The sequence below is a fragment of the Monomorium pharaonis genome, chromosome 8 (genome assembly GCF_013373865.1).
Source record: "Monomorium pharaonis isolate MP-MQ-018 chromosome 8, ASM1337386v2, whole genome shotgun sequence".
NCBI lineage: Eukaryota > Metazoa > Arthropoda > Insecta > Hymenoptera > Formicidae > Monomorium > Monomorium pharaonis.
In genome coordinates this window covers 15,018,693-15,045,519 of record NC_050474.1, presented here as the reverse complement: position 1 = coordinate 15,045,519, position 26,827 = coordinate 15,018,693, and the positions used below count along the sequence as shown (strand labels likewise).

General features: G+C 33.7%; 1 protein-coding gene across 4 annotated transcripts in view; it reads right to left on the bottom strand.

Moving 5' to 3' along the window:
- LOC105832135 (DNA topoisomerase 3-beta-1) overlaps window positions 1-26,827 on the bottom strand; it is a 172,750-nt gene that overhangs the window by 30,450 nt on the left and 115,473 nt on the right. For all 4 annotated transcript variants that reach the window (XM_036291385.1, XM_036291384.1, XM_036291386.1 and 1 more), the window contains 3 exons: window positions 14,751-14,960; window positions 14,434-14,651; window positions 14,113-14,337 (listed from right to left, as the gene is read on the bottom strand). In XM_036291385.1, the coding sequence (XP_036147278.1) occupies window positions 14,113-14,337; window positions 14,434-14,651; window positions 14,751-14,960 (653 nt within the window). The remainder of the gene's footprint in view (window positions 1-14,112; window positions 14,338-14,433; window positions 14,652-14,750; window positions 14,961-26,827) is intronic.

Below are 26,827 nucleotides of genomic sequence, written 5' to 3'. Positions count from 1 at the left end.
GTATTCTTAGTAATATTCTGAGTCAATTTTTTCTTTCGCAAAAAATTATCCAGAGCTTAGATTTCTAGATATAATAAGAAATAGTTTACGTATCCTGAATCGGATGCAAGAGGTAAGCAGGGGTGGCACAACTCACCGCTGCTCGCGGGCATCACGAGCACTGCGAGGCGTCTGCTGCGCTCAATAATCGATAATCATCTCAATTATCTTTAACACAAATCTTTAATACAGATTTGAAATTAATTTTCTATCATCTAAATAATTACGTAGAATATTCAAATTGATTGCTAGAATGTCAAATTTTTTGCTCTCCGGGTCTCCGTGTATGCATTTCCAACATATTCTTCAACAAATTATAATAGTAAATCATATTAATCAATATTTTTATTGTTAAGTTGCCGCGTTTCCAGACACATATTCGACAGTGTTACCACACAATAACCAATAAAGTCAGTTGTCTGCTTGCTTAGCTGAGCTCGATGTCAGCTGACATCGAGTAACTAGTAAACACGCGTTGTGTGTTCGTCGAGTAAATACGCGTTTCTTTCTTCGAATAATTTTGACGCGCCAAGTGATTAGTAATGTTTAATAGTTAAATGTTTCGTACTATTTTTTTGATGTGTAAATAAATTCATTCAAGTGAGTGAACAGAGTGTGTGTGTGTGTGTGAATGTGTGTGTGTGTGTGTGTGTGTAAATGAGTAAACCCAGCAAACACAGAACATTGCAGTAACATTGCGGCAATGTTGTAATATTGCTGTGATGTTGCTACAATGTTATAACATTGCCGCAATGTTGCTGCTATGTTCTGTGTTTGCTGGGAAGTGATAAAATGTAAGAAGAAAAAAAAAAGACTTTTATCCGATAAACTAAAGAATGGATCGTGAGAACAATCAATTGATTGCAGGATGGTACGTGCGTAAACAGGTTCAAACAAGTTCTCTCCCCCCTCTCTCTCTCTCTCTCTCTTTGTCACCTATTCATTTCTTCCTTTATTACATAATATTCGGGTGATTCAAAATACTAAATACCATCGTTAAAGATAATTGAGATGATTATCGATTATTGAGCGCAGCAGATGCCTCGCGGTGCTCGTGGTGCCTCCGAGCAGTGGTGAGTTGTGCCACCCCTGCTTACCTCTTGTATCCGATTCAGGATACGTAAACTATTTCTTATTATATCTAGAAATCTAAGCTCTGGATAATTTTTTGCGAAAAAAAAAGTTGACTCAGAATATTACTAAGAATACGTCTATGCAAGGACATATAGTTATTTTGAATCACCCTGTATATAATATATATATATATATATATATATATACACATATACATATACACACTTTACAAAATAAAATGCTTAAAACTATAAAATGCATAATATTCAAACAAAATTATCTTTAAAAAAAGGTAAAAGTTTTAAAAAATGTGTGTTGTGTGTTTATGTTTCTTTAAAGAAAACGCTATTATATTACATAAATATAAGTAATAACTTTTTTATTTTACATTGCGTGTTTTCATTTTTTTACAAGATAAATGTAAATGTGTGAAATCACAAGAAATCATATTTTTAAATAAAAGAACAAAAATTTATGTTCTCTGCAAAAGTAATATCAAATAATAGAAAAAGAATACCAATTATATAAATTATTTAAAAATTATTTATTATTTAGCTATCGGCACACGATGCTTGTTTTTGTGCAAAATGGAAATGTTCTGTTTTAGTGTATTTTTATTTATCTTTAGAAATATATCAATTAGAAAAGAGCATTTCCATCCAGCAAACAATCCTGTATAATTTATCCATTATTTTTTAATATTAAAATGTTATGCTCAATATGGTTCTGTACATAGTAAAGTATTTTAAGCGTATTAATTAAGCGTACATTCTTGTGTAAATTTTCGAAGAAACGATTTTTGTATTATATATTTTGAACTTAATTATCATTTTATTTAAGAAAAAAACGTGTTTTTCTCGAAACGCTTTTTTTGACGGTTGACACGATTTCAGAAAAATTAATTATTCGTAGATTGATTCGCTATTGTCTAAACTAGAATAAACCGGTTTCACTAAAAATTAATTTTTTATCAAACCTTTTTGAGCGAAAAAAGGCGTTTTTTCGTTCTCAAAAACACATGTCAACTCTCAAATTTTCAACATTTTTCAAAAATTCTAGTTTATGCGATAAACACGCAAATAAATTTTAAGAAAAAAAATTGTTTTTTAATTTCAGGCTATTGGTTCTTGAGATATCGTATCAATCTTTTGGTCATCTCATTTTTTTAACGCTGCGCCTCTTAACTAATTTCTTGGAATTTTTGAATAAAATATTGCTGTAAATTTTTTTCGTATCTGTATATTAATGGTGTATATTAATAAGTGTGTAAAAAATTAGAATCGTATGCCTTATAGTTTTTTTAATTCCGAAAGGTCTAATTTTTTGTGCGGTTATACGAGAATGTACTCTTAAGCCGTTAACGCAAATGACCATTTCATTTTCCTTCCCTATTTTCAAGATCAATTTTTCAGAATAAAAGAGTAGAATATTTCAATAAAAATACAGTTTCCTACAATTCTTGGCGTCGTTCTTCAAAGTGCCGTTGTCAAAATTTTATTTTGTCAACAAGGAAGTCCAATATGGCGCCTCAAATGGAAAAACTGCCAAAAAAATCAGTATTTCTTTATAAAAATATTAATTTTACATTAAAATATATTCTCGTAACACTTCCGGAAATATTTAATCGGTGTGTTTAATAGTTGTACTTCCTGAAGCATTTTTCAATTTTTAATAACAAGGAGTCAACTTCACGCATTCTCCGTCACTGACTTTCTCTTGTACCTCCGCGCTTATTGACTTATTACAATGATGAATTAAGGCGAAACTATTTACCGGATCGAAAAATATTAGACATTTCTTCTTGGATTTTCATTCTCTATCGCATGGTGCTAAACAAATCGGATGCTTTTGTAACACCCTGTATATATGTATTGTACATACAATATATATACAGGGTGTTCCAGATTAACCGGAGGAGCCGGTATGTACGTATTCCTCATGAAAAACTGAGTCGAAATGTCAATAGCAAAATTTGAGTAGTTAATAGTTTTCAAATGGTGCGCACTTGAAATGTTCCAACCACAGGCCGTGAAGCTCGCGCTGTTAGGCGCGGTGCAACTAAGCGGCCGGCCGGGCGCCGCTTTAACGAGTATCGCTAAACGGCATGGTGCCGAATGACTATAGCACCGTATAAATCTGTGAAATCTCTATTAACATTTATTGCTGTATTCTTAAATCGAGTCCAATTTAATTGACAAAAAGTAATATCAGTTGCAAATTCGATAAATCATCATTTATATCAATAAAAAATATGTTTCTAAAATACTTTTTATGTATAAATAAATTAATAAATAAAATCAATATTAATTAAATTATTCAATCATATAATGTTAAAAACATTAGTCAAACATTTCCAAAACTTCTTTTTAAAAAGTTCTGTCACAAACAATATTAGAAAACATTTACATTTGAAATTCGCATTTGATGTAAATAAATATTTTAGATTTAGGAAATGAAATAAATGAAATTCCAAATTATTATATGAAAGGAAAAGAAAGTAATACTGTGAAGGAATCAACATAAGCTAATAATAAATATTATTACTACAAATTACATTTTGAATAATATTTTAGAAACTCTTAGAATTAGACGTGCTCAGCTTTGTATTGAAATGGGTGGTGGCCATTTTGAACATCTACTCTAAGAGTTTCTAAAATTATTCAAAATGTAATTTGTAGTAATAATATTTATTATTAGCTGCACCAGTAATATACTAGTACATATACTATTATAAAGAAGGAGCGGCTTATCATTTCTACATGACAGTGAAACTAAGAAGGGGGTGTTAGAGCCCAAAGTGGCTTCTTATACTCTTTCTTGAAAAGAATAAAAATCGCTACTTATTATTTGCTTACGTTGATTCCTTCACAGTATTACTTCCTTTTTCTCTCATACCATAATTCGGAATTTCGTTCATTTCATTTCCTAAATATTTAATTACATTAAATGCTAATTTCAAATGTAAATGTTTTTTAATATTGTTTGTGACAGAACTTTTTGAAAAAAATTTTTGGAAATGTTTGTCAACTGATGTTTTTAATATTATTTGATCGAATAATTTAATTAATATTGATTTTATTTATTAATTTATTTACACATAAAAGGTATTTCAGAAACACATATTTTTTATTGATATACATGATGCTTTATCAAATTTGCAACTGATATTACTTTTTGTTAATTAAATTGGACTCGATTTAAGAATACAGCAATAAATGTTGATAGATATTTCACAGATTTATACGGTGCTATAGTCATTCGGCACCATGCTGTTTAGCGATACTCATCAAAACGCCCGGCCGGCAGCTTAGTTGCACCGCGCCTGACAGCGCGAGCTTCACGGCCTGTGGTTGGAACATTTCAAGTGCGCACCATTTGAAAACTATTAACTCCTCAAAATTTTGCTATTGACATTTCGACTCAGTTTTTCAGAGGAATACGTACATGTCGGCTCCTCCGGTTGTAACGAACCGTTTTCCCCAGATCAGTCTCGTCGAAATTTCGATGGGAAAGGTTCTGAGACAGCAGAACGGTTACTTGTTTTTCTATCTAGTGTCTATATTTTATTCAACAGGTACTTACAGAGTATTTACATGCTATTTAAATTAAGCGGCGCGTATCGTTCGGAGATCAGCTGTTTCGATCGCGTGTGGTGTTCGGAGATGCTTGCAAGCGCGCGGTGTGTCGGCGGTAATATCAGGCGGCGTTCGCGTGCGTGTGACGGTGGACCGTGTGCGCGGCGCGGTGGGTTTATTTTCTGCCGAGCTCGCGGGCTCCTCGATTTTGCTGACGTGAGGCTTGCGCGGCACGAGACGTCGCGGATCGTTTCCTAGATTTGTATGGGCGGTTCGGAGAATTCTCTCCGCGGCTCCTATATATATATATATATATATATATATATATATATATATATATATATATTTTCCACCCTCTCCCCGTATAATAATATTTATATGTGTATATTATATATATATGTATATTATATACACATATAAATATTATTATACGGGGAGAGGGTGGAAAATAGAAGCAGAGGGAGAGGAAGAGCGAGGAAGGAGAAAAGAAGGCAGAAAGAGAAAAGGCGGAAAGCGGACAACAAAAAGAGAAGTCAAAAGAAGCAAAGGAAAAGGGAGGAGTTAAAGATGGTACGAAGGAGAAAGAAAAATGTATGAAAAGGGAAGAAAGAAGAGACGGCGGAAAGAGGACGGAGGAGATGAGGAATAGCGCGGAGAAGCAAGTGAGCAAGAGAAAAGCAGAAGTGGAAAAGTTGGAAACGGAGATAGTGACGGACGGCAAGGGACAAAAACGGAGGGAGAAAATGGAGGAGGAAGTGGCAGAAAGAAGAGAGAGGTGCTGCGAGAAGGAACAGATAAACAGATGGTTAGGGAGGAAAGCAGAGATAGTCAGGTGGCAGGTAGAAGAAACGAAAGAAGCAGAAAGAGAAAGAGAAAGAGCAAGAAGAGGAACAAAGAAAGAAAAGAGGAAAAAGAAAAAAAAAGAAAAATGGATGATAGAGCACAGGAGGGAAAGCAGGAGGAATCAAAAGAAAAGAAAGAAAGCAAAAAAGAAGCGGAGGAGGGATGAGTAGAAAAAGTCTGGCAGAAAAGAGGCGGATAAAAAAAGGGGGCAGTGAAAAGAGAAAACAGGAAGGAGATAGAAAACAAGCAATACACAAAGGAACAAAAGAGTGGGTGATAGCTAAAGAAGACAACGAGGAGAGAGTCGGGCAGAAAGGATGGAAAGCAAAAAGAAGAGCAGGAGAATCAGGAAAAGGAAGCAGAGAAAATATGTAAGAAGTTGAAGAAGTTGAAGAAGTTAAAGAAGGAAGGGAAGCGTAAGGAGAAAAGAAGGGGTGAAAAGAGAGGAGAGGGAGGTGAAAAAAGAGTGGCAGAGCATGATGAAAGAGGAGGATAAAGGTAAGTGGGAGAAGAAACAGAGGGAAAAGATCAGACGGAGGAGGGAGATGGAGATAAAAGCTAGAAAAAGGATAGAGAGAGCAGAGAGGTTAAAAAGAGAAAGGGGGAGAAAAGCGACAAAAAGGGAGAGGAAGCTGCAGGAGGAGAAGAAGAGAGAAAAGAGAAGATTTTGAAGGAGAGACGATGCTTGAGAGAGTGATAGAGAAGGGAGTGAGAATAAGAGGAATAAAGGAAAAAATAGGCGAAGCGGGAAAATGGGTAATAATTACAGAGTTGGAGAATGTGGTAAACAAAGAAGAGATCTTCGGGAGAAAAGAAGTGAAAAGAAATCTGGAGCATTTGGGTAGATGAGAATTTTAGTATGAAGAAAAGAAGGAACAGGTGGAGAATGATGGAAGCAGTCAAGGTAGAGAGCTAAGCGGAAAAAAGTGGTATTAACCAATAGAGAGTTATGGGTTAAAAGAAGAAGGTAGAGTTGGAACAAGGGAGAAAATGATGGAAGAAAGAAGAGGAAGAAAATAAGGGGGATTAGCAGCAATATCACTCAACTACGAGTAAATGTCTCACGTTTCCACAGCCTTTTTTTATTATAGATAGATTAAGATTACTATTTTTTATTATTTTCTATAGCAACGCCAAGTTTTTTGTAATAAAACGTTTATCTTTACTATATGCTTTTTTTTTCGTTTTTTTATATTAATAATTAAAACGCTTAAAACACTTTATTACATACATAACCATATTATCAAATGTAACATTTAAATATTAAGAAGTAATAAATAAATTTTCTAGATTGCATAAATATCCATTCTTATAATTTGCGTAGTTTTTTAATACCATTACCTTTGTACAGAAAATAAATTTCTTTTCTTTTAAAGTTTCTTGTAATTTTACAGATTTACATTTATCTTGTAAAAAAATAAAAACTATGTAAAATAAAATATTACCAAATTTATATAACACAATGACGTTTTCGTTAAAAAAGAACACGCATGCACGCATACAATTGGCACCTTTTTTACTTTTTCGAAAATGGTAATTCTGTTTGGATTGCATATATTGAATAAATGTTGAATCAATATTGAACAATGCTTTTAACCCATTAATGTCCAAGCGGATGTATTTTAAACATAATTTTCAGCAACTTTATTTGCAATGTTATAGGTCTATAAAAAATTTACAAAGTATTATTTCTTACGTAAAATTTTACTTTTTTTCAGAATATATCGTCAAAATTTGTATAAAATAAAGTCCAAAAAAGTTATGATGACTTTTAAATACAAAAATGCGAAAAAATTGCAACAACTTTTTTAAAATACTTTTTTCACATCAAAATAATGTGAAACTTCAACTCTTTCCGCAACCATTGATACACAAAATAGTTGTACTCTAGGGTATATTTTTTTAAATTGTCAAAATTGTCTTTTTTATTGAAAATAGCAGCTAAATCGCAAAAATTTACGAATTGTATTTTTTTACAATAATTCATAAATTTCGGATAACTAACAGCTTTATTCACATATATCACTAAAAATAATGGGATTGATATTCATAGTTTAGTTTTTGTTCAAATACACAATTTTTAATATAGCAGATTTAATATGGTGACCAAAAAAGTACAAAAATCGTCAATTTTTTTCTACATTTTTCCTAAATTTCTCCATGAATTTTTTCTCAAAAGCTGTTTTAGATCTATCATCAGTTTATGAATTTACTTATTAGTATATTAAAAGACACGGTAGTGTCTCGCGCCAAGTGAACGCACAGCGCGAGACCACCGTACATTTACGCAAGTACGCGACTTGCGAGCACCTGAGATTATCAGATCTCAATAACGATTTAACCGATCGAGTTCTAACTAGGTTCAATCAAAAGCTTTGGTTTGATTTATAAAAAAAATGTTTTCATTTTTTTTCTGCGTGCTCTACGAGCGGAGATATAGCGACACAAAGTCCAAAATGTAAATTTTTCATTTAAGATACGTCGTCGGTCTTTGTCGAGTACACAAATTCAACACGAGAAGGCTCTTCTAAGATTTACCTCTGACAGTTTCTTATAAAATATATACTGCATATTGATATGATGATAAATCGCTGTCATTCGTGATATGATCGTTTTGTGAGAGTAAAGAATAAATATTAAGTGATATATCTGTAAATCGTACGGTTAATAATTTCTTATAAAAAAAGTCTCGTAGATCCGATGAGAAGTGCGCGTTCGTAATCGAATATACTTTGACGTTAGCAGACGAGTCCGCGGCGAATTTCACGGCGATAATGTGACAGTTCGGGATTAATGATGTGACGTGCGCGAGGTTAATGGCAAGTTTTTATTTAGTTTCTGTACGCATATTACATTGCGAAAGGAGATTATAGTATAACGTACTATCCGTTATACAATCAGATAAGTATATTATATAAAATTTTTATTTTTTTTAATGAAAATAATTCTTTTGAGGTAAGTCAATATACTTTGTGCCATGTTTTATTTTTAGTTATATTAAAAGAAAGAGAGGAAGAAACACTGTATTTGAAGGTAAAGTAGAATAGAAGAAGAATAGATAAAAGAAAGAGTCGGTAAGGAGAGAGAGAAAAAAAAATTTTAATAATTAGAAAAAATTAAGAAGGAAAAGTAAGAATAAAATAAAGTAAGTCACATATATACACATATAAATAAATATAATTAATGTATGTTAAAAAGAGTGTTATTGTCAAATTGAGAGAAAGAGAGAGAAAGAGAGAGAAGAAGAAAGAAAAGAATAACATTGTGTAATAATATATATATATGTATGTAGTAGGTATATAAATTTAAGTATGTATATGTGTACATATATACATACATACATACATACATACATACATACATACATATATATATATGTATTGTATATGTGTATTTTATTCTTCTTTCTCTTTTTTTGTGTAAGTCATGTTTTTCCCTGAATATTATAAAATATTGTTTTTATCTTTTAATAGTGAAAACAAAGAATATTTTAAAGATAAATTTGCCTAGAAATATCAAGAGAAATAAGAGTGAGAAAGAATGAATACGAAAAGAAAATTGATACAGTAAATAGAAACAAGAAAAACTGAAAAATATAAGAGAGAGGAAGAGAGAGAGAGAAGGAATAAGGAAGAATATTAGGTACGTGTAACAACAAAATAGAGAATAACCTTGCTAATAATGTGTTTATATGTTTATATGTATTTATTTTTATATGTATGTATGTATGTACATATAAGGATGTACGTATCCACATGCGTGCGCGCGCGCGCGCTTGTGTGTGTATTTTTTATCTCTTTTTCTCTTTTTTTCTTTATATAAATAATGCTTTCCTTTTTTTTCCTTATGTTATACATAGTTCTAATAATTATTCGTTATTACTCGTATACTATATTTATTACGAGTAATTATTTAAATTATTAAAACTATGTATAACATAAGGAAAAAAAGAAGAAAAGCATTACTTACACAAAGAAAAAAGGGAGAGATAAATAAAATTTACAAATAACACACACACACAGACACACATACACACACATATGTAGATATGTACATCCTTCTATATACATACGACATATGAAAATACATACTTATATATATAAACATACTTATATATATAATTTAGACAATTAAAGACATTATTTTTTCCATAAATTAGTATGTAGAAATATAATAAGTATATATGTATACGTATTTTTTTTTTTGTAGAAAAGAACTTTCGAATTATTGTGGCTATTTCTCGATTATCTGTTGAAAGAGAAGAAAAAAGAAAGAGAAAAAGAGAATAATAAGCACAGCCATAAAAAACCTTTTTTTTTTAATATATAGCAACAAAAAATTGACAAATTACAAACAGAAGTTGACAAAAGTAATATAGAGAATGAAGCTCTACAGGAAATTACAAAGCATGCAGTATTAGGTAGTTATATAGTAACAAATGCTTGTTGCTGCAGTTATAAATATTTAGAGTCTATGTATAAAACAATATAAAGTTATAAGTGTTGAACAATTACAAAAATTTGATCTATCTGGCAAAAGTAATAATATAGAAATACTTTTGTTTCTCTATTTTTAAAAAATAATTTTGCAAAGTGCCATCAAAGTTTGTGAGGAATTCAAGAAGCTACGCATATATCAAGCCAATATATCATTGTTAGACATTTAGGAAGACAAAAATTTGGTACATTATTTACTACCGCATTTTACTCTCTAAATCTTAATCAGTGGATATTCACTGATTCGCAGTGGCATACTTATAACTGTGATAATCAGTGAATATTCACTGACGCGGCCTAAATAAGATGCTTAATACTACAAAATGCGTGATATCCGAACAAAATTACCTTTCTTAAAAAAAGGTAAAAAAAGGCGCCAAGTGTGGGTATGTGCACCCTTAAAAAAAAAAAATTATATTAGGTAAATTGTCTTACTGTCCTATTGTTTTATTGTCTTTTCTACACAAATAATAATATAAAGTAAATGCGCCAATTATAAAAATATTTGTACAAAATTTATTAATTATAACTTTTTATTACAATATTTAATAATAAACGGGCTTGATGATCAAATAATTAAATGATTAAAATCAACCAACGGGATTATAGTAAAGCAAAAACTTGGCGTGCCCGGCTCGTTGAAACGCAGTGACCCATCAATGTTATACAATATGGAAATTATTTATAAAAATAAAATAATGAAAAAATAATAACCTACTAAAAACTTTACCAAGATAAAAAAGATATGTCAAGTACACAAACGTATTCAAAAATAATACGAATACAATTAGCCAAGTATATTTAAAAAAAGATTTAGAAAAATTCTATAAAGTCTATTAAAAAATTATTTTAAAAATGGAAATTAATAACAAATAATGAAGCAAAAACTGATAGATAGTAAAACAATACTTAAGCCACATTAATTTCATTCTTGTGTATATATTTATTGATATCAATAACATAGAGTCTTCGAAATATAGAAAAAATGCGAGCCGGGTACGCCAAGTTTTTGCTTTACTATAATCCCGTTGGTTGATTTTAATCATTTAATTATTTGATCATCAAGCCCGTTTATTATTAAATATTTTAATAAAAAGTTATAATTAATAAATAAATTTTGTACAAATATTTTTATAATTGGCGCATTTACTTTATATTATTATTTGTGTAGAAAAGACAATAAAACAATAGGACAGTAAGACAATTTACCTAATACCCACATAGCACATGATATTATACGAATATTATATACTCATACTGAAAGTACTGTAGTCGTACGTACCATTCCTAACATTCTAAGTATATTCGTATAACATCTTGATCAGTATATCATTTTTCATATGTTCTTAAGTTCATACTCAGAATGTACGAACAAACTACGATGCTTATACTGATTATCCGTACACTGTGATTATCCGTAATATATGAGAACATAAATAAGAACCTTGCGGTTATCTCATGTATAAAAATTTACATCGATCGCGCACATCGATTCACACCCAAAGCGCTATCATTACCTTATTCTCCCTTGTAAACATTAATCTGAGCGTAAAACTGTCAACGTATATTCTGCAGAACATACTCAGTTTAAGCGCTACCTACGGCAGTGTCGGCGGTTCCCACAGTGTCCCTAGCTGTTTTGTCTTTCCGATGAGTTTACGTTTGCTGGGTTGCACGATTTCGCAAGAGATTCTTTATCCAAGGTAATCTTTCCCTTATGTCACGCAATATTGATATTTATATTGAATACATTACTACAAATACTTACAAAACTAAATTATGTAATATTTTTTTATATATGTAATGATTTTCTATAAGTCTTGTTAATAAATTTGAGGTTATCTTGGTTGCTGCTGAGATCTCAGAAAGAACTTATACGATGAATAATATTGTCATTACCTACTAACAAATATTGATAACATAAATCGTAAGCGGTTAATGTTTGTGCATTAATGAACAACAGGGCTGACAAAGCATGTCTTGCAAATTAATTATTTCTATATCTTATAATCAAAGATGGGGTGAGGAGGGAAAGAGAGATAAAGAGAAAAGGTTGCGAGCCACGCTCCATCAGCTCTGTTGTTTATTAATGCACAAACATTAACCGCTTACGATTTATGTTATCAATATTTGTTAGTTATGACAATATTATTCACCATATAAGTTCTTTCTGAGATCTCAGCGGCAACAAAGATAATCTCGAATTTATTAACAAGACTTATGAAAAATTATTACATAATTTAGTTTTATAAGTATTCTAACTGTACGTTATCAGAATTATGTTCTATTATTCGTAGGAAGCAGCCGAAGAACTGCCGAGGTGTCTCAAATTAGTTTTATATCCGGACGATGTAAAACCGGATAAAAATATTAAGGACCAGTTAAGGAAATATTTAATTTTTTCAGCGTAATTGATTGTAATATTGTTTTGTAATATGGTTGGTTGCAATATTGTTTTGTAGATTAAAATGAAATAATAAATTTATTTCAAAATTGCATAAAAAAATTCTTTTTTAATAAAATTCCACGGATACGCCTATCTAACCTATAAATCTGATTCGATGTGAGCGCGCGCGCATAGGCGTGTAAATGTATGCGTGCATATACATGATCGACCATTCCCTGACGATTCACATACTATACAGATACTGCGGGATATTCGCAGGTACGTACTATGCCGTAGGAGAAGCGAGACATAGGAAGATACTTAGTTTGTACTGTAGTATATCTCAGTACGTATCTCGATTGTTCCCAGTATCTACGCAATCTACTGTTCCGATATCCTGCGGAACGTTCTCAGAATCCACGTGTGCTATGTGGGTATAATATTTTTTTTCTTAAGGGTGTACATACCCATACTTGGCGCCTTTTTTTACCTTTTTTTAAGAAAGGTAATTTTGTTTGGTACCAATGAATATACATTTTTATAAAATTATAAGGCAGCAAACTTAAAATAATAGAAATTGTTGGTTATTAATTCTTTGAAGTATACATTTTTTCTTACATGCGTTTTTTTATGAAATATTATATACATATGTTTTGGGGGTCACTGATTACGAATCTCAAGTTAGAATTGGAAAATTTTCCAAATTAAAAATGGCGGATCCAATATGGAGGAAATAAATAAATAAAAGGCCAATTAATTTCAATTTGAGTATTTAAGAGGTTTCGAGGTTCATAAACTGATAATAGATCGTGCATAAAACAGTTTTTAAGAAAGGATTCATGGAAAAATTTAGAAAAAATGTAGAAAAATTGACAATTTTTGCATTTTTTTGATCGCCATATTAAATCCGCCATATTAAAAATTGTGTATTTGATCAAAAATAAACTGCGAATACCAATCCAATTATTTTCAGTGATAATAAGGTGTTAGTTATCCAAAATTTATAAATTATTGTGGAAAAAATACAACAGTTCGTAAATTTTTACGATTTAACCGCCATTTTTCAATAAAAATGACCATTTTTGACATTGGTCAAATTAAGTCTAGTTGTTCATCAATAAAATCTGATAAAAATTAAATTTTATGTAACGGATAGTAAAAGATTAATAATAATATTAGCATTTCCTAAAATAACTTGGACTTAACATATCTAGAGTCGTTGAGAAAGACAAAAAGATGGATTATATTGGTACTGACAATAATATAATCGCTTGTATATGCAGTCATAATATTAGATACAGTTTTTGGCCATTGCATCATATGAAAAAGATTAGTAGATGAGTAGTTCACATAATAAAAAGACTATCCTGGTGCACAAAACACTAAATGCTAAAATACGTTTAGAATTTTATTTCTCAAGTATTGCCAACAATAAGTCATTTTGGGAAATGTTAACATACTTTCTATTACCCATCACATAAATTTAATATTTATTAGATTTCATTGATAGACTGGAGCCGATGTATTTTTGGTTAATGTCCTTTAATTGATAAACATAAATTTTCTGCAATGATATTTCAACGTTAAATCTGTATTTAAACGTTAATATTAACAATGTTATAATTCAACGTTTTTAAACTATTAATTCAATGTTTGTGTTAAATGATAACAGAATCCATTTAATACGATCATGACATACCTGAATGGAGGATTGTTGTAACAGTACGGACAAAATGTATAACTTTTTCCTCGCGTTCCAGTTGACCATGAAAGCAGTTCAAAATCGTCTAATGGACATTTCAATTCTTTGTATATTCGTATGTTTCCGTTTTGAGGTAAATTGTATGTTTCGTTACAATGGGCACAATGCATTCTAGACGGTTTGGTTTGTATGTATTTCATGTATCGACGACATTTACCGCATCTGTAACAGATACACGCAATAAAAAAGTAGAGTAAATAAATATAGAGAGTTTATATAAAGATTTCGCGGATTTTTATTTTATAATTGTGCGGATACCTAGAGTGTGCCTTGCCAGATGCCGATAATGGTGAAAACGAGACTTCAAATAACTGATCCATAGCTTCTATACTTTGTACAAAATAATGAAATTTTTGTTTAAAAATTTCTACGGTATGATGTAATACGGCATGAAAGTCAGCTCGACCTAATGCTATTAGATTTAATTGTTCTTCTACTGCAGATCTCATTGTGGGCAAAACTAATTCAGGATCTATCTAATAAGAAAGAAATGTATTATATATGTGATAAAAAGAGTATGTTTTATAGAAAACATTGTTATTTGTATTGCATCAAGAAATTGAAATCAAAGATACCTTCTGATATCCGTGGACCAAAACAATACCAAGAGAAGTAGGTATTAATTTTCTACCTGCTGCAACAGTAACATAATTTCTAATGCAGATATTATTTATATGCACAGGAATTGAAGCGTCTGTTCCGATGCCGTGTTTTTCCATGAGAGATATTAATTCTGCCTCTGTTAAATAATCCGGCGGTTGTGTATAACATTCCACTAATTTCGCCTGTAAGTGAAATAAAACATTCAACTGTATATTGTCGCATATTTTTTTTTAAGAAAGTATTCGCTTTCGGTATCATTTGTATACTCTTTTTTTAGGAATTTTAGAGGAAACAGATATTAAAATGTACATTTAAAACTTAGTACATTTAGTCTTTGAAATTTAAATGGATAAATATTTCAATAAAAAATGTCAGCTCTGATAGTCTTGATATATATTAGCAAGGTTACCCTCCTGAGCAATGTTTGAAAGATTTTAGCTGTCATTCTTTATTAAACAAACACTACAATTAAAATCCAAATAACAAAAATTTTGTTTTGTTTATAAAACATTCTTTTAAATAATTTTTTTAACGGATAATGAGTGACAACTAAAATTTTTTAAACAATACTGAAAAGTGTGACCTTGATAATAATGCTAAGATTAAAATTATTAACAAAAAGTAACTCCTCTTATGGAAATATTATATTAAATGTTCTTTATAAGTTTTTTAATCATTAGAAAATATATTTTGGGCATTTATATACAAATCCATAAGCATGCCAAAAAAATATCAACTGTTGCCAAGATTCAAAATGCATAATATAAAACAAGAAATTAATAAAAATTTTTTATTAATATAAATATAGTTCTTTATAAATATAGTTCTGGCCTAAACTAAAAAGAAGACGCCAATATCTGCTAACTCTACTTTTGAATGAGCCATAGTGCATTCAAAATAAAAGGTAAAAAAACCCGTGCTTTGACCTTTGGGTGAATGGAACTTAGTTTCTGAAAAAAATTGCATCTAAATATGCGTATTTTCATTCGGTAAGGTAAGTATAATGAAAAGTCACTTCTCGGCATAAAGCGCGGTGGCCGCTGGTGCCAAGTGCGCGCCTATTGTTTTGCTACCCTGCAAGATGGATTGGAGATCAGTTGTAACAATTTTTTTGAAAGTTTGTCATTTTTCGAAGTTTATCATTTAATTCTTCGATGTTCTCAGGAGGCCGTTTGTAAATTATTTCCTTGTAGTAGCTCCACAAGAAAAAAACCCAATGGATTAAAGTCTAGAGATCTTGCAAGCCAATCATATCGGACCATATCGGTCCATCCAACGTTCGGGAAATGACTGATTAAAAAAATTTGTGACAATTTTAGCGTTAAGTGGACCGTCTTGTTAAAATATAATTTTATCTCTATTTAATAATAATATTTCTTTCAAGAAATCAAGCAAATTTTCCGCAAAAAATTGCATTTACGATGGATCAGTTAGTTTTTCCGAAAGAATAACTGAGCCCAATGTTTTTGTATTCGTTAAATTTACAGTCTCCTGAAAACATAAATGATAAACTTTATCATGCCATTTTTTCACTTAAAGACGAAATTATGGAGAAAGTTCAAGAAAATTTGTTGAGACGTATGAGAACTCATTATAATGAACATCGGACACTTCAAACATGTATTACAAAAACAAAATTAATCTTCCCTTTTCAGGGTAACCAAATATTTTATCTACAAGGAACATTCTTTTTGAGTTCGCAATAAATTATTCTTAAAAATCACCTTCGATGTATAGGCAGACGCTTGATATTTTAACATTATCTATTTATTAACTTATATTATTTTAAATTTAAGCGAGATTTGTCTTTCTTTTTTAAACTAAAGACTGATACACATTTAAGTCTTGCTTAAGGGGATGCTGGACTGCCTGGACGATCAAACTTGATCAAGGTCGATAATGTAGAGTCATTCGTGCACATCATTAATGAGATTTCGTATATATTTCTTCTATAGATTTAGAAATTCTTTTCCAGAATTAAAATACATATATTAATATTAATTTGTGAATTAAACTAGTGCTCTATTTCTATCCTCGGACCGCCTCGGACCGATTCCTCACTCACACATATATACGAAATTTTCTCTGAGGCTTTCTTCTTATACCAAAGCTTTTAGCTCATTTCTGCAAGCATTTTATTATTCTTTCATGTAATAAGATTAGTGCGTACTAATTATTTGTATGTACAGAATCTTTAAAACTTATGTGTTACAGATGTAAGACACGACACGATTGCACAAAAGTATAACTTTTTAACTTTTTTCGTTTTTTACATGAAATTGTAGGCAGGCATTATTTGTTATTGTCTATACTTTAATTCTAGAGAAGGATTTTTAATTCTATGAAATCAGTAAAAAAATAGGCCTAATTAAAAATAATAACGTTTAATCGGTAAAACAGATGACCAGCATCCCCTTAAAGATCAAATAAAATTGGCGCAATCGAACGTTAGCAATACGTATAATGCTGTGAAGCGTTCCACTGCCGATTAATAAATACTCTACATTATCATGGTATCAGAGTGATTGATTTATCGACTGCAGTTATTGATAAATTTACACTTAATGCTCTTCAAGAAACATTAACCTCTCGTTCTGTTGACATTGAGTCTCCGCGTCGGGTTACGTGCGTTGTGTAAACGCGTTTTCTTTGAATAATTTTCGGTCGCTAAATAATTAACCGGTAGTAATTAATAACAACAAACAGACAAATTTGTTCCTGTGTGTAAATTTGTAAAAGTATTGATACGTGATACATTTTGTAAAAGACAACAATTTTCTGATTAATTACTGTAATCTAAATTTTTTCTTAATAAAAATAAGCCGCGGAATTATTTACTCGGTAGTGCTTAATGTGTAATAAATCGACAGATTTATAAATCACTTGATCAAGTGTGAGTAAATTCGATGCGTATTGTGACTAGAAAGAAAAAACTTATGACTTAAAGGTATTTCTGGATTTGTTACATGTGAAGTATTACATGTACAGTGTTGTTCATTCTCGGTAAAATTATTTATTCATCAAGCAGTATAAAAATATCGCATTTTTAAGCACCCGTGTTGGATGAATTGTGCCGCTCCTGCCCACCTTCTCTATGCCTCCCGTGATTCTCGGTAACTATTTCAATAATTGATATTGAAAATATCAATAATAATAAATTGTCCTAGCTTGCTTAGAAGCCAAGATAATTTTTTAAAAATCACTATTGCTACAGTTATGAATATTAAGAGCTAAAATTTTGACATCGTTTTATTAAATAGTTAAAGTAACCCTTCCCAAAAGTTTGAAGCAATTCATGAAGATTGGCCACTGTAAACGTGCCTTAATAATTGTGCGCGCAAATGCATTGCCGACGGTGTACGTTCGCGCTGAATGCCGGAACCGCTCAGAGTTGAGCGCGGAGGGCTTGTTGCGCGAATCCGGAGACTCGCTGGAAAAAAGGATGAGCACAAAAAATGTAGACCACTCAGAAGTTGTTTCGTTTAATTCACAGTCACTCTTTTTATTAGTAATAACACACACAAAAAATGTCAATGTACAGTAGTGCTATAGAGACCGGGTCACGGATCGCGATAACGCTCGGGAGCGACAGATCGTTTCGGATAGCCGAAAATCTTCTAGTCGAATGCTCGGTTCCTGCCTATCGTCGTCGCGACGGAAATCTTGCCGGGCGCGTGTCAAAACGCCCTAACGGGATGAAAATCTTGAGCGCAAACGAGACGGAAGAATTGATCATGAGGCAGATGTTCGATCGCGAACGCTCAATGTCGCTTCTCGCAAAGTTAGCACTATGCACTTCGCACGCGCGATTCGCGACAAATCTACAATACAAAAGAAGGAAATCTTAAATTCAAAATGAGTTGAGTTCGAGTTTGATACTTGAGACGAGGAATACCGCCGAGTAGCGGATGTTAGAGTTTTAGAGAAGGCAAAAAGCCGAAAAAAAATTGTGTGTTGCTTGGCGGGCAAGAGCAGGCGCAAGACTGACGATCGGTGATCGCGCCGAAACGTAGTGCGATCCGTAAACGAGAAAAATCATGTGGTCCTCGGATGATACGCACGGACTAACAGAGTCTCGGTTCATGCCGGGAGCAAGTGATCGCTGTGTTACCGTTCGCTCATCGCCGAAAGCTGTTGACACGGCACGTTGACAATGCGCGAGATAAAGCAGCGAAAACTCATGTTTAGAGCTCGAGCTCTAAACAATGATAATAATTTATTACAGACAATTAAGATGTGCGCTATCGGAATAATGAGCTTTTTACTTTGTGCATTACTGGGCTAATATGCCTTTTTTACTGTGCAATATCAGGACGTGTGCTATCGAAAATTTACTAAATCTTTGTGTGCAATCGGGATATGTGCTATCGAGTGAAGTCCGATTGTGCACATAAGCAATTGGACACAGTAGTATTTCCCAATTAAACACAGTTCCGATTGGACACGGACTCGATTGGACACAGTCCCGATTGCACACGGACCCAATTGAACACGAACCCCGATTGGACACGGACCCGATTGCACACGGACCAGATTGCATACCGACCCGATTACACACAAACCCAGTTGAGCACCCATCTGTTTGCACACGGATCCGATTGCACACCGACCTGATTGCGCACCGAACCGTTTGCATACGGACTTTTCTTATACATATTTTACAGTCGCAAACCCATGTGGTGCAGAAATTGCTTTGTACACACACACGCACGCACGCACGCACGCACACACACACACGGGAGGGTGCAAGGGAGGCTTCGCCCCCCTCCCGCACCCACCCCGTCCAAGTCGCTAACCTATGTACTATCTGCAATGCGGAATCGTATCGTGTGCAATCGGGTCCGTGTGCAAACGGGTCGGTGAGCAATTGGGTCGGTGCGCGCTCTCTCTCTCCCCCCCTACCCCCCCTCTCTCTCTCTCCCCTTTCTCTTCCTGACCTTTTCTTCATTTTTCCTTCTTTAATCAAACCAGAGCCATCACTCCACCTGCCACCTAACTACGGCGCCATTTTTCAATTATATGTATAATTGTATAAAACATAAAATGTGTCAACGCGTCATCGCGTCAACGCATGGCAAGGCAATTTTTCGAGAATCTCAAGGTTCGGGCTTCGGGTCGCAAGCTTTCGAGTCTCCGACAACCGGGCGATTAGCGCTAAACGCAAACAGTATGTGCATCGTCTCACACTTTATCGTACTCTACTTCTTTCCACTATCCGGCCTGCGTAGATGCAATCAAGTCGGATCTGGAAGCACTACACTAACTCGCTTCAAAGTGTCATTAGCTTTCGAGCAGTACAGACATAAAGTGAGAGTAGGATAACGTTTGTGTCCCTCAGTTTGCCATTCGTGTTCACATTTTGTTCAAATATTGCCATACAAAGCACGGTTTTCTCGCATCAAAGCAAATTTTTTCATGCATCTTAAAATAATGAATAAGTTTACATATATTGACTTCGTATTATTAGTAGCATCATTGGTTAACTATTGAAATAAAAAACTTTTTTTTAATTTAACGTATTTTCTCTGCGCTAAATTAAAAGAAATATTTTTCACTATTTTATAGCAAAATAAAAAACATTATCCTTTATTTACACCTAGGGGTTTATCAGACCCCAGTAAGATTTCGGGTTCAATTATCTTTAAGGTGCTAATCGAAAATTGAACTTAGCGCAACATGTATTAGTAGTTCGAAGTGCCCTTGACAAGTTAAAGCTATAAGCTTGTCCTGCCCGCGTTAACAACGTCAGTATAATAATGCATGTAACGGACCGTTCTCCTCGCGGACTTAGCTCGCCGAGATGCGGATGGGAAAGAATCCGAGATAGCAGACAGATCGTCGGTTTTATCAAAGATGTCTTATATTTTATTAACTATTGAATTTGTACACTATTTACATGAGTAAACCGTTGGTTCTTACGGCAATTTGTTTTTTTACAATTCGTAGCGTGTGACGCGTTGCGATCAGCTGGCCTGCGTCAGGCGATACGGAGCGTCGAAAGTGCTCGCGGGAGTTGCGCGGTGCCGGAAACGCAGCCCGGTGGTGAAGCGATCAAGATTTCGTAGGTGTGGCGGAAGCGCGACGCGGTGCACGGTAATTGTTCGGTCTCGAGAATGTGGTAGCGTGCGCGGTATGAGACAGTATTTTTCCCCGAATTTCATCCGTGTTTTTCGGAAAGTTTAGCGGTTGTTGCGACGGCCGTGTTTCGTGGAGACCTTATGACGGACCGGTGCCCGTAATACGGCCCGACGGCTGGTCGGTCGGGCCGGTCGCGGTTGGTGGTCGCTAGGACGAGAGTTCGTTACATGCAAAGTAGACGGTCTCGAAGCTTGGGGTATATCAGACTTCCTAGGATAAATTTGGAAGTTTTTTTAAACAAAGTGTGATATTGCTTCCAATAGAAAAGGCTTCCGGATTATTCCGCGTCCTGGTACAGCGTTGCGTTGACGTTTCGCAAATGTTGCAGTTTGCAGCAGGGCTAAGAGCTCCGATACTAAGCTCTCTTAGATTGTAACCGTTCTTATATACCCAATGTCCTGGTAGTATAGGGTAGGGATAGGGGTGAGGAGAGAGGACGGATTATTCGTCCAATAGCAGCACAATTTACTGGCCTACCATTGGCCAATCTTAATACAATATTTGTTTACTATTTGCCAATTAATATGTGCAGTTCAAAAATGTTTTTAATTGATCAATTAAAAAATCAGGAGGACAGTGTGCCAAATCGGGCTTATCTGATAACCTTTATCACGATTAAGGTTATCGGGATGTTTCAAAATTTCTAGACTTTCACGATGTGGCAAAGTAATCTTGAAAAAGTTAGCATTGTAGCTTTTTCGTATTGCACCGAGTGTCCAGTATTCCATCCAGTGTTCGGCTAAGACTGATTGAGAAAAATGGGCGTATTTGGTACACCGTTGATGTTCTTTTATGTGTACTAATCTTACTCCCGGTTTCTCCTACACATTTCCGCAAGAGCAAGGAATTTTGTATACAAATGATAATACTAAGCGTGGTTTCTGATCCTTTGGATTAGGAAGTAACTGAAAAATCTTCCTTTGTAGTTGTTTGAAGATTACTTTTATTATTGTGTCTGCGCAAAATTTTGCTAATGCGTTCTATCATACCTTGAAGATACGGAAGAAAAGCTATCTTGTTCTGTTCTCTTTCTTTTTCTTCTTCTTCATTCGGCGTCCCAATGTTGAGACTGGAATTTTTGTTCTTTGGACTGTTTGACTGATGTTTCTATTACTATATCAATTTTTTGTTAAAACTTGATTAAGATGTTCTAATTCCCCATTCAAAGAAGTAAAGCTCAATTGCGCATATAAACAATCGGACACAATCCCGATTGGACACAGACTCGATTGGACACAGATCCTATTGGACATAACAGCGATCGGACACATAACGTTTGAATTGGACACAGAATCAATTGCGCACAAACCCGTTTGCACACGGAACCGATTGTACATGACCCGTTTGCACACGGACCCGATTGCGCACCGACCCGTTTGCACACGGACCTGATTGATACGATTCCACATCGCAAAATAATGCAAAAACAACCGAGATAACAGAAAATTTATCATAAATTTTTATAAATATTTTACAAATTAAAAAAAAAATTTTTTTTTTCAAAGATTATATAATTATTTTTCATAAGCCATTTAAAAATGATACAAAAATTATTATTAACAATATATAAAATATCTTTTTAATGTACTGAAAAATATTTATGGTATATAAACTCGAAATATTTTTTATAATTTTTGATAATAATAGCATAAATATTTATTTTAAATATTTTCATAAATATTTATAATTTTTTTATACCTGGCAAACTCAGACATAAAAATATATACAAAATATTTATCTTAAATATTTTTCCTTCTTATAAATATTTTATAGTTGCAAACCCATGTAGTGCAGTGTTTTGCACGCACGCACGCACACACACACGAGGGGAGGGGAGTGCAAGGAGAGCCTTCAGCCCCCCTCCCGCACCAACGCCGTCCAAGTCGTTAACCCATGTGCTACCTGCAATGCAGAATCGTGTGCAATCGAGTTCGTGTGCAAACGGGTCGGTGCGCAATCGGGTCTGTGTACAATCGGGTTCGTGTGCAAATGGGTCGGTGCGCAATCGGGTTCATGTGCAATCGAGTTCGTGTGCAAACGGGTCGGTTCGCAATCGAGTCCGTATGCAAACGGGTCGATGCGCAATCGAGTCCGTATGCAATTAATTCTGTGTCTGATTCAAACGCTGTGTCCGATCGCTGTTGTGTCCAATAGAGTTTGTATCCGATAGGGATTGTGTCCGATTAGGATTGTGTCTGATTAAGACTGTGTCCGATCGGGGCGATGCGCAATCGGGTCTGTGTTCAATCGGGACTGTTTCCGATTGGGAAATACTACTGTGTTCAATCGTTTTTGTGCGCAATCGGGACAGTCCCCTTCAATGAGGTTGGTTCAGAAATTTTAAGGACTCTATATACCAATGAACTAATGACTGAATTCTTTTGCAAAGAATGATGATGAGGGATAACGTGAAGATATCGATCTGTGTGTGGTTTTCGATAGATCTGATGGCTTAAAGTACCATCTCCGTTCCTTCTAATCAATACATCTAGAAAAGGAATTTGGTTGTTTTATTCTACTTTTATTGTAAACTAAATGTTAAGATGCTGAGAGTTTAGGAAAGCAAAAAATTAAGAAAGGGTATCTCTACTATGGCTCCAAAAGTATCATCAACATATCGGAACTATATAGATAGTTTGAGAGGTGCGTTTTTTAGAATTTGATTTTCAAAATGTTCCATTAAGATATTTGCGATAATGGATGAGATAGGAGAGCCCATTGCTGTTTCAGAAGTTTATTCAAAGAATTCTCCTTGAAATTAAAAATAAGTTGACGTTAAACAGTGTTCTATTAATGGAAGGAGGTTCGTAGATATTCTGTCGGATTTCCTGATAATGTTCAAAGTGTCCTGGACTGGAACATTTGTTAATAATGAGACTATATAAAAACATACAAGGATATTATTAGTTTTTGTTTTAATTTTAGTCATTTCGTTCACAAAATCTATTGAATTCTTAATATTAAAATTATTGGGTCCAGTAAGTTCTTGGAGAGGTTGAGATAGCGGACTAAATTATAGGTAGGTCTACCTATGCTGCTAACAATGGGGCGTAATGGCACTAATTTTTTATAAATCTTAGGAAGGCCGTAGAGTCTAGGAGTCGAAGATTCTTTGGAGATTAAATTTATAAGAGGAGAGATTGAGGAGGAAAATCTGCATTTCTAAGAAGAGAGATCGTTTTCTTCTCTGTAGTAAAAGTCGGGTTGCGTTTAAGTTTTTTATAAACTTTGTGATCCGAGAGCATGGCCTTGATTTTATTGCAGTAGTCTTCCTTATCCATAACCACCGTGGTGTTCCTTTTGTCTGCTGGTAAAATTAAAATAGTTGTTTTTTTTTCAGATTTCTAAGTGCTAAGCGTTCTTCTCTGCTTATTTTGGCTGGGGAGTTTTGCCTTGTAAAGGATATTGGCCGTCCATCTTCTAATGTCGTTGCTTTCTTCAGGAAAGAGATAAAAAATAGTCGTTTCAATTTGGCTGATGATTTCTTCCCCAGAAATGCTAGTAGAGGTGACTGCGAAATTAAATCCTTTAGAAAGGACAGAAATTTCAGATGGAGATAGAGCTTGACTGCTAAGATTCTTTACTGTATGTGTGGAAGTTTGCACTTGAGAACTGATCTTATCATACTTACTTGTTTGTTTCCGTGTTCTTGTCTCAGCGGCACTGTTGGCTTGTTCGTATGTTATCTTATCCAGTGTTTGCCACGATTCCGAGTCTAAAGAATTGGAGAGAAAAAGATGTAATTCAAATAATTTCCGAGAAGTCTCAGATACATCTTTTTTAGTTGCTAGGATTCTCTCTTTAACTAGCTTCAACGATGCTTGTCGAAGAATGCCTTTCGCCCAGTTTGAAGATGTCACAAGGTTATTTAATCGAAAGCATTTTGGTACCACTTGATGGTCACGGCACCATTTTAGAAATGCTAATAAGCACAGTTGTAGGTGCAAGAACATCTTGAATTTAATTGTAAATTGATTAATTGACCCTAGAATAGTCTCTCTTTGTAATTAAAAACATTTCCAAACAGCACATATTAATTGGCAAATAGTAAGCCAATATTGTATTAAAATTAGCCAATGGTTGACCAATGGTAGGCCAATGAACTGTGCTACTATTGGACGAATAACTCCGTCCCCTCCCCTCAACCCTATCCTTACTAGGGCACAAAGGGTACATAAAAACAGTTACAATTCAAGAGAGCTCAGTATCGGAGCTCCTAGCCCTGATGATGCAAACTGCAACGTTTGCGAAACGTCGGCGTAACGCTGTACCAAGACGCAGCATGTATTCCGAAGCCCTTTCTATTGGAAGCAACGTCAATAGCCGTGAAAGTTTGAAGTCTAAATAAACATGTAATATTTATTTTTTATCCATATCAGAGACAAACAAAAAGTGGTTTGTGCATCTATCTAGGAGCCACATCTCGGAAACAGTCTCGAATCTACTACAATTAAGTAGTAATTTTTGCCTTCCTCCTCGATTCAATAAAAAAAGTACCGTCCACGAGGTCATAAAGGATATAGAATATTTTAACAAATATATGGACCTAGAAGCAATAACCAAAATGAGAAGTGCGGTCATTCCACAACTATACAGTTTTCTAACAAAGGATCATATAGTCAACAATATTAATAAAGAGCTGCTAAAATTACGTAAAACAACCTTTGAATTTTGCAAGGAGAATCCTAATGTTATTTTTACTAGAGCGGACAAAGGTAACGTCACTGTCGCTTTGAATAAACAGAAATATATTACAAGGATGGAAGAAATTCTGCAAGATGAAAACACTTACACGGTTAAAAAAGATCCGAGTTGCATGTTGGAAAGAAATTTAAACAATATGTTAAGGGAGTGGTTACGTAAAGGGTTTGTTCAGAAAGAAATCTATTGGTCGCTTCATTCAAGCGACTCCAATTTACCTAAGGCTTATGGCCTTCCTAAAATTCACAAACCAAACACACCTTTAGGAATTATTGTATCATTGGTAAACACTGCCTTATACTCACTTACGAATTACATACATAAAATCATTAAAAATAGCCTACCCATTTACAATAGGTACGCCATGGACAGTTTCAGATTGTACGACGCTCTCTCGGGTAAAACTACACCGTCAACACATATTTTAATATCGCTGGATGCAACTTCATTATTTACAAATATACCTCGAGATCTTGCGATAAAGAGTATTAAAAATAGGTAGACATTTATTAAAAATAATACCTTCATTCCGTTAGACAATCTTATACATGCTATTAATTTCATTCTTTCCTCAATTTTTTTCACGTTTAACAATAAAATAAGCAAATATTTGGAACTCCGATGGGCTCACCTCTGTCACCTATTATGGCTGACCTAGTGTTGCAGGACCTCAAGGACAAAGCGTTGAAAGCATTAAAATTCGAAATTCTGATTTATTATCGATATGTAGATGACATCCTATTATCTATACCCCTGACAAAAACCACCGAAACTGTCAACATGTTCAACAGCTTCCATGTGAGACTTCAGTTTACTTTAGAACCTGAAAAAGACCGTTGTCTTTTTGGATCTTTTGTTGAGAGTAGAGAACAACAAGATCATAATTGATTGGTTCCATAAAAATACGTTTTTGAGAAAATATTTGTCGTTTTTCTCGCATCATCCTCATTGTCACAAAATAGGAACAATCAATATATCTAATAGATAAAGATGTTATGTTGTCAGATCCATTTTTTTGGCAAAAAAATCTAAAATTTTGCATCAATATATTACTGGACAACGGTTATCAACTGGATTTTTTTTATGAAATTAATAACAGACTTAAGAAACATTTCAATAATAAAAGTGAACTCACAGACTCTCAAACTAATCAGGTTAAAACTGAAAATCAACGCATAAAGAAAAAGTATTTTGTATTACCTTATATCAG